The sequence below is a fragment of the Lates calcarifer genome, linkage group LG20 (assembly GCF_001640805.2).
Source record: "Lates calcarifer isolate ASB-BC8 linkage group LG20, TLL_Latcal_v3, whole genome shotgun sequence".
Lineage (NCBI taxonomy): Eukaryota > Metazoa > Chordata > Actinopteri > Centropomidae > Lates > Lates calcarifer.
Window position 1 is genome coordinate 17,088,958 of NC_066852.1, and position 9,046 is coordinate 17,098,003.

Sequence of the window (9,046 nt, forward strand, 5' to 3'; positions counted from 1 at the left end):
TGCTGTTTATTACTTGCTAATGTTTAATCCTCTAGGTCTGCTTTTGATGAGCATACACAGGATGGAGCATTGTGTTATTGTGTTGTGGTTGTCACAAACAATACTCGTGTTCAGCCGATGGGAGTGCTACACTTTCAAACCACAAGGGGAAACTGTTCCACCAGGAGGCCAGTTTGGGTAAAACCAGAGGAGATTATGCAGTTTATGTCTGATCAGCTTGAGAGCTGAAGTCTATCTCATTCACCAAAAACTGACATGTTCACTCATGTCTGCACAAAAAAATAAACTGACAGGCCCTCTCTGTCACCTCAACTGTTTATTTTTCCCTCAACTTGCCTCCTCCACCTCCTTCCCTCACCCACCTCTTTTCACCCTCCCTCTCTGGCTCTCATCCACTACCTCCACTGGAGTAACAAGGAAACCGAAACTCAAGGGGAAAAAAAAAAAAGAAAAAAAATATTTCAAAGTTCAGGAAATGCTTACAGAACTTAAAACTATGAGACAATGGACTTTGATACATGAGAGGACTGATTCTTCTCTTCTCATTTGGTCACATTTTATGTCTTTTACACAGACAATGGGTGTTTTTTCAATACTTCCCAATAAGTTTTGTTTTGAGCTATGGATTTAGTACTAATTATAGGGAAAACAGGCACTACTATAACTACAGTTAACATACACTTCCATTAAATTAATTCCAATTAATTGCCAGCCTAACTTAGAGAGTCTATTAATCAGTGCAAAGCAGGTCAGCTGGACATGCAGCAATGTAAAATGTGTCAAGCAAGCATACATATCAGCCTATACTGAGAATCTAGTTCCCAATAATACAGCAAATAAAGCTTGTCTTTCAAGGACATTCCTAGTTTTTTTTTCTTTTTTTTTTTCTTTTTTTTTTTTTTAACCATAATTAGAACCAGATTTCATATTTTTTCCAGAACTTCTTGGCAGTGATCAGGAAATTATTACAAACCCATGAGTTAAATCATTACCTGTACACCTTAGCAAACAGCTGTAAGTCATGTAGATGAGGCAGGTGATTCTTAGGAGTGTTTGATGACAAAAATGAGAAATGACAAATTTAATTTGAAAAGCATCGACACCCCACAGCCAGCAGCATAAAAGGAAGCGTGAGCGAATGACAGCTCAACAAAAAACAGGTTAAAAAAATACTCAGTGGGTTGAGCCTGTGTCCAGAGATATAAAACTTAATTGAAATGTCTGTGCTACAATCAGTGACACATGCCCAAAATATGTAACACAAATGTGTCACAACTGAACAAAATATTCCCCCGAACATAGCATAGATCTTCTGATCAGCATGCTCCCACTCACCCACTCCCCCACCCTGTACGAGGTTGCAGTGTAATTGTTGGCTAACTAACAAGGGCTTTGACTTGATCCAGTGTCAGTGAGCTGTCAAAGCAGATGGTCCAGGGGGAGATTGGATGCTCAAGCAGCTTGCCTCATGCCAAAGCCTCAAATTACTGTCTTATCCTTGCAGGTGGCCTAAATAATCAGAATTACCCTCAGTGTATTCACAGAGTGTGGCAAAAACTGTGAAGGAATTTGTCACTGTGGGGTTGAAAACACCATAGATGCAGTTTGCCAAGGACAGTGCCAAGTAAACAATCACTGGTGTTAGACTGCAGTATATCCCGGGATTAGGTGAGCTAGTAAATAGAGTAGATTTATGGTTGAACCATGGGAATGGTGAGCAGGTTGGTTGTCTGTCACTGTGCTGTTATAGAGGATATAGTCATAGATGGCACAGGCTCAGGGGCAAGGAAGTGACTGTTTATAGCTTGTGTCGGAAAGTCAATCAAATGACTACAAGGACACACCAAACGGTAAAAAAATAGACTCAAAGCAACCGCAAAGACACACAAAATGAGTAAACAGAGATACAAAACAGCAAGGAAATTGGTTTTGCTCCTATATAAGAGGGGTGAGGGACTTTTTACATATTTGTGTGCAAGGGCCTATTGTCTCATAATCTGTCCATGAGAATAGTTGTAAAAATATGACATTCAGGTTGCTAGATACTGTTGAAGATTTGTTTTTTGTTTTGTTTTTTTTAATTCAGCTGTATTAAATGAATTACATGCTAGTCTTGAGTAGCTCTAATCCTCCTGTAGTACACTGATTTTCAACCTTTTTGGCTCATGTTCCCTTAAAATGAAGTGGTGTCCACTTGTGATGTACCAGATTGTTTTGTTTGAATATTTTAAAGGGCAAAAAACTATCAAGTACTTGGCCATAGAGCATGAATTATGAGAGAAAAGGCAGACAAATGGGCACAGTTTTGTTCAGAAGAGATGTGTTGTTACATCTCTGCTATCCCATTAATTATCTTATGAACCTTCAGAACCACAAGGCACACAAAAAAAGTAAACGCCTTTAAAAAAACAATCCACAGTTAGAGTCTAAACTAAGAAGAACTCCTGCACAGTCACAACTGTGTTGCCTCAGTCACTGATTTCCTATAATTCACACACTTCTCTCACACCGTTATCATATCATTATCATTAGCTGGGAGTCTGACAGCTGTTAGTGTTCAGACAAAGAACTATGAGGTCGGGAAAATCGGGAAGACTTTCCCCCACGAATCCAGGTCTCAGCCATCATTGGGAAATCCCACCGATTTAATGTCGGTGTAAACTCCACTGGAAAACTCCCTGCCATTCCCTCTCATACGCGCGCGTTCGCGTGGCGGAATGCTCGAGCCTCGCATCACGCAAGCGCGCTAAACGCACCACGCGGTAAGTCCCTAAATGGACAGCACCGGTAGCCGCGACAAGACTCGTGTGGGGTTTCCCAGATTCCCCGTGAAGAAAGCGAGCCATGTGCACTCCCGTGCAATTACATAATATGACCTGCGGGATTTATTAAGTGTTGTTCAGCTGCAATCGGTGAAAAGACCCCGAAATCCAAAATATACAGGCCAATAATGTGCAATGAAAAGTTTAATATGGGTCGTATCCTGTCATTTTCATTCATTGCCTCGCGGATTTGTACACGCATTGCTTTGTTTTCTACATTCCATGAGCTCTTCGTGAGTTATTGGCACAAACGTGTGTAAAAACCTTTGCATCATGTCACACTGCTGTCTCTGCTGCTGCTGCTGCTGCTGCTTCCGCGTTGTTTACAACTGCTCCTTTGACCGGTGTCCCTTAGTTGCCTCAGAGCGTCACCCAGCACGCATGGCCCACATTCTAATCAGTACATGAGGAGCAAGCCTGAAACCACACTGCCCCCACCGGCGACAAAAAATTACTACATCATTTCTTGTAAATGCCTGACTTCTCAGTTGGGCTGCTGTTTATACTAAAGGGCTGGTCCCATACACATGTTTATCATGCCAGGCTGTGGGATTGATGATGAACTTGGCATCTGGTGGATGAATGCGCGTGAGTGTGTGCGTGCGTGTGTGTTTAGGGGAATCATGCTCTTGAAGTTTATTGTGATAGTTTTCATATTTGTATCATAATAAAGTACATTTTGCTCAATCTCCAGATTGATGTCACAGTGATTCTATCACTGCAACTACAAAATAAAGTTGACAGCCTCATTAATGTCTACAGTTGTAACAAACTATAATTAATGAATGTATATGATGCACAGCATACAATAATAAAAGCACAGCCTGTCATGCTTTAGTTTGTCATTCTACTTACTGTAACTATCGCGGTTAACTCTGCAACGTGTGGCGTTACCTGCAGACATTTATACGTGTGCAATAAGCAGTCCACCTGCACAGTGTGCATAACTGCCACGTGCTAAATATATGAAGGAACCCGGGTCATTCATGTATGAGGGCCGGTTGAGTCTACGTGCAGTAAGCCGCCCCAATCAACCAGTGTTGTTATTAACTTCCTCCTTGCTCTCAACAGCGTGATTTCTCGGAAACCGATCTACTGCTGTAAGGTGGGTTCAGCCTGCGCATGCGCCACACTGTAAAAAGAAGGAACCCATCTTGAGGTAATTTGATCAATTATTGAGTCTTCAAATCACTTTTTTCCCTTTAAACAGAGGGGCATGATCTGTAAATATGCAGACAGGAGCTCAGTTGGTTACAGTGTCGGTGTCCTTGGTTGATAAATGTTTACTGTGCTGATTTAAGAGGAATTATTTGGTTGTTTCCTGCAGTAATCTGCCTTTTCTACCTCTACTCACAGTATGCAAACTTCAATTAAAAAATGAACGTCATGAATGAACTTGTAGTGGTAGAAACTTGGAAATATATTGCCATATGATGAATATCTTTTCAAATGCTCCTTGGAAAAACTTAATTGTAAGTCGACATGAAACCTGCAGTGTTTTCTTTGTGGACATTTTTTACAGTGGGCTCGTCTTCTTTTCGACCCGGGGAAAACCCGCGCCTGCCTATAAAAACAGAAATCTACCAGTTATCGCACAGTGACAGTGTTCGCTTCTGTCTAAGAAAGGTCTCTAAGTGGATAACTCAAAGACGAAGAGAAGCTTCTCTGGAACAAACTTAATCCACTCGGATTATTTTTCTGCATTTTTCTCTTACGGATCATACAACAAGCAAAACCTGTAAGTGATCTGATATTAATGTAATACTTCTGCTTGCATGAAATGGCTCATATTTCAATATTTTTATTACCAGGAACTGTTTTATTTTATTTTTATTTTATTTAATTTCGAATAACTCTTGAATCCATGCACAGTGCGATAAAGTTCATGTCCCATGCAGTGATGCTTTTAATTTTGCGGATGGTAACTTTTCTGCATTTTAACTCTTAGTTACTGACAGGGGTTGATTAAACAATGGACGAGGCGACTTTTAAAAAAAAAAAATATTATTATATGCATGCAGCATTGCAGGAGGAGGTGTGCGCCTTCTCCGCTCACAGGGGGTCATTTGGCGCACGTCTCTAAAAGCCTTTTGTCCGGACAAAATCAAGTTGCGCGACGATTTAGGTTTAACTTTTGGACTGCAGAATGAGTCCACGTAAAGTTGAAACTTTTTTTTAAATGCAGCCTCCCCCCACCCCCCCAAAAAAATCTAGTCAGGAAATGCCCTATTGTGAGCTTCATAAGTTGCGATTACTCCTACACGTTAACGCCCCCCCGCCTCGCCCCCCTCTCCTGCTCTACTGCCTGCCCTGGCCGTGAACTCTCGCCCTCCTCGCTCAGCCAGCAGGCTGCAGTAAATCTAAACCGAGGCAGATGCGTTAGTTCATTCGCTCTCACAACTGTATATCACACACAGCATTCCTTGTTTTATCTAAAGACTTCTCTCTCTCTCTCTCCTTCTGCTGCTGCATATTTTAGGCAAACATGCCCGTGTCAAGGATGAGGATGAGGCCGTGGCTGGAGAGGATGATCGACTCTAACACCATCTCTGGATTGGCTTGGGTGGACAAGGTAAGAGGCCCTCCCTGCAATACATTAGATTGGGTCATGTAAATGGTATTTGCTTAAAAAAAACACAAAACATGTCCGGTTAGTATATTGAAATAAGTACAAGAATAGACATTTTGAAAAGTATTTGTTGAAGGAGTGGAGCTCATCCTCACTAAATAGAGAGAGAAATGGTTTCTGCAAGACTGCACATCTCTTTTCTTTAATGTTTAGATGATCCCTTTCTAAACACTTTAAGATTTGCATTTTACTCTTAGTAAGGTAGTAAAAGGTTGTTTGGTGTGTGTGTTTTTTTCCTCTCTGTCTACCGCAACCCTGCTATGCAGTAAAAAACTGATAACAGCAGCCTGCGAGTTAGACGCTCAGGCTGATTGGCAACCTCTTGCAATATGCAATGTGCATTTGAAGATATGCACTCACAACTTAATTTATTCTATGCTGAATGTGTGCCCACCCTGGTCCCAACTAAGTGCGTCCTTTTTGTATTTTCCAGGATAAGACCATGTTCTCGATTCCCTGGAAGCACGCAGCTCGGCACGGCTGGGAGATGGACAAGGACGCGTGCCTGTTCAAGCAGTGGGCCATCCACACAGGTGAGCAAGCGTGAACACACAGCTGCAAAGAAGAGAGCAGAAAATGATTCTTTGTTTTGGGTGAAAAAAGTGCAAACCTGAACTAAACAAAATGAATTCTGTAGGGAAATACGTGGAGGGCCAGACCTCTGACCCCAAGACATGGAAAGCCAACTTCCGCTGTGCGATGAACTCACTGCCCGACATCGAAGAGGTGAAAGACAGGAGCATCAACAAGGGCCACCAAGCCATGCGCGTCTTCAGGATGCTGCCTGCCACCCCAAAATCTAGAGGTGAGACAAGTGACAGGAAGTGAGCAAACACTAAAAAAAACATGAATAAGCAGTGGTGTGCAGCACCTATTGGCTGCTGAGTTTTTTTTCTCTTTCAGTCAGTTTGTTCTACATTTACACTCTGAGCTGTTGGATGTCAAGTGACCAAAATGTTTTTTTTTATCTGCACAGATAAACGAAGCAAAGCAAAGGAGGCAAAGCAAAGGAACAAGGTAAATACAGCAGATATTGCACTTTTTTATATAGTCAGAGGACTATTCAAATTATGCCACGCTCACATTGATGTAGATAATTGCATTTTAATGATGGGAATATCCTGCGCCTCACTGAACTTGCCTGTTAATTGCATCTGCAGGGCCCAGTGGTAAAGATGGAGGAAGACACAGACTCCAGTGATACTCAGTCCACACTGTCAGAGGAGATCCTGTCTACTCAGGAAAACAGAGTCGACAGCACGGTGCACACAGATCAGCAAGGTGAGGAAGTAGTGGGAGTAGGTCAAGTGTAAACTTGATAACGCTGTAATTTCCTGTGGCACTCAGTTCAAACTGACGGTGTAGTGAAGGTTTCCTTGAATTTACCACAAAAAACTGGAGCAAGTGTATTTACTGCTGCTGTTTGCCGTCCTCACAGATTTCCCCTTGATTGCTTATTCCGATGTTCCTGACTATTCTTCGTCGGTGGAGATTGAGAATGACAACTTTTCAGCCTTCTGCCAGAGATTTGAAGTTTCACCGGATCACAGCCCTGGTAAGACCACAACACATATGCCACACTTGCTAATAAATGGTTTAGAATTAGCCTAGGCAAAATGAGATCAATTCAAATGGATAGAACATTATCACAGCGCCATACTCATATCCCCTCCTTTTTCTCTCCCTCTCTCTCTGATGTGATCTTCTAGAGTACGACGACATTATTGAGGTAAGCTTGGATTTTGGCTCCTACTCTTGATAGCATGCGTTTTTCATTGACAGGAATACCCATGTTTGTCTTATTCTGCCTGTTGAGCTCATTGAATAATGCTCAAAAACTCTTAAGATTGATTGTTAAAGACTGGTGTGAGAAAAGTGAATTTTCGCAAAACATTAGCCATACTTAGTCCAGTGTTGCTCTTTCAGATTTGCCAGCAACTGGAGAAAGAAACACACTGGCTGTCAAGCAGTTTAGACGGCACGGGGTTCCTGAGCAATGAAGCATGCACCAGTCCAGGGAGCCAGTGGAGTGACTCTTCCTCAGGTAAATTACTAGTTGATGGCTCAGATGGACAACTGTCTCTAAATCCATCTGCAAAATAACCCCTCAAGATTGTGACATCAGGTTCATATGATATGATATGACCATCCGTCTGTTGCTTGAACATTACACTCCATGCTGGCAATTTAGTTGAAATTAGTATGCAAATTAGTGTGAATCTTCTGTCAACGCATGTAATAAGTGTACTAACTGGTGGTTAGAAAGATATTAAAAGTCTGACTTGAGTTAGCTTTCCTTTATAGCAGTTTTCATTACATCTTAAAGTTTAGTAAATTGTAGAAAAGTATTAGTAGTAGTCTCACTGTTCTCTTGTTCAGTCAAAAATCAAATATTGTGACTTAAAACACTGGATCCTATATTTCTGCTGGTAGTTTTACATTTGCATTCTCCTTCAGTATCCTGACCTTGCATTTCTTCTGTTTGTTTTACAGCCGACGAACTAGATGAACTGCCACAGTACACAACTCTGGTCTCAGACTTCACAAGCCACACAGACAACCTCTGGAAACCCTTTTACCCTCCCATGCTCTGAGCTCCTCAGGACAGGACAGGACATTGCTTTGACACTTTGGACTTTAAAAAAGCTCTTCCTGGCCCAACATCTTCTTCCATTTTCTCAGCCGAATCACCCACCATCCCCTCCAACCTGTGTTAGACATGGTCTACACTTTAAGCTAAAACATCACCCCCAACCCCCAGCTCACGTGCTACGTGCTTAGTGCACCAGTTCGGTGAGCTTTCCCCATCTCCCTCAACCTTTATGTGAAGTTATGAAGAGAAGATATGAAGTGTACTGCTGTTAACAGACTTGCTGTTCATTATCTATGTTTTTGGCTGGTTCAAGGCATTGTGGTGCTCAGTTTTTTGTGATGTTGAGCTGTAATAGGACAGAAATCTGTTTTGCTCAGGCATTTAGATGACCATACACAGCTATGAGTACATACAAGGTAGCCAATACCCAACCTCAAAATGCAAATAGGCTCTCATCCAGTGCACTTAACATTTGTCAGATAGTTAATGTATAGTGTCAAATAATCATAACATACCATTTTTTTCCGTTATGAATTTAAGTGAATTTTAGTTAAAGGGATTACCTTCAAATTTGTCAAATTACTTTCTCAAACTCACAACCTGTTAACTTCTGGTGAAAGTTGTACTTCATAATCTGAAAGTGTGTATTTGTTCATGTAATGGTTTATTGTAAATAGTTGTTAATGTGTGTTTTTATAAAATAAAAAATCTATTTTAAAATGTGAATGAATATGACTCATTATTAACACTGTGATGGCTTGAGGTGCTGCTCTGCAATTAAAAATGACCACTGAATCAACCAACAACTGTATCCCTCCAGTGGTAAATTAAGGGTCTCTTGCAAAAAATCATATGAGATCATCACAGTCATTAATACTAATAAAAGAGTAGGTTAATTACTAATTTCAGAAAATATGAGTTATTCTGTATAAGGGCCATTACTAGAATACATACTGTCATTGATTAGACTATGGTATTATTATTGTTTTTAATTATTGAATA

General features: G+C 41.1%; 1 protein-coding gene across 3 annotated transcripts in view; it reads left to right on the plus strand.

Annotated features, from left to right (window-relative positions):
* Window positions 1-8,770, plus strand: part of irf1b (interferon regulatory factor 1b) — a 323,207-nt gene extending 314,437 nt beyond the window's left edge. Inside the window, exons 1-10 of one of the 3 annotated variants that reach the window (XM_018691609.2) lie at window positions 4,393-4,560; window positions 5,302-5,394; window positions 5,885-5,984; window positions 6,089-6,256; window positions 6,428-6,468; window positions 6,612-6,732; window positions 6,890-7,006; window positions 7,161-7,180; window positions 7,378-7,495; window positions 7,945-8,770. In XM_018691609.2, the coding sequence (XP_018547125.1) occupies window positions 5,308-5,394; window positions 5,885-5,984; window positions 6,089-6,256; window positions 6,428-6,468; window positions 6,612-6,732; window positions 6,890-7,006; window positions 7,161-7,180; window positions 7,378-7,495; window positions 7,945-8,045 (873 nt within the window). In that variant the 5' untranslated portion in view covers window positions 4,393-4,560; window positions 5,302-5,307 and the 3' untranslated portion in view covers window positions 8,046-8,770. Of the gene's footprint in view, window positions 1-4,391; window positions 4,561-5,301; window positions 5,395-5,884; window positions 5,985-6,088; window positions 6,257-6,427; window positions 6,469-6,611; window positions 6,733-6,889; window positions 7,007-7,160; window positions 7,181-7,377; window positions 7,496-7,944 lie in introns of those variants that run through there. The other 2 variants (XM_051078814.1, XM_018691610.2) reach the window with 2 other exon arrangements.
* Window positions 8,771-9,046: the final 276 nt, after the last annotated feature.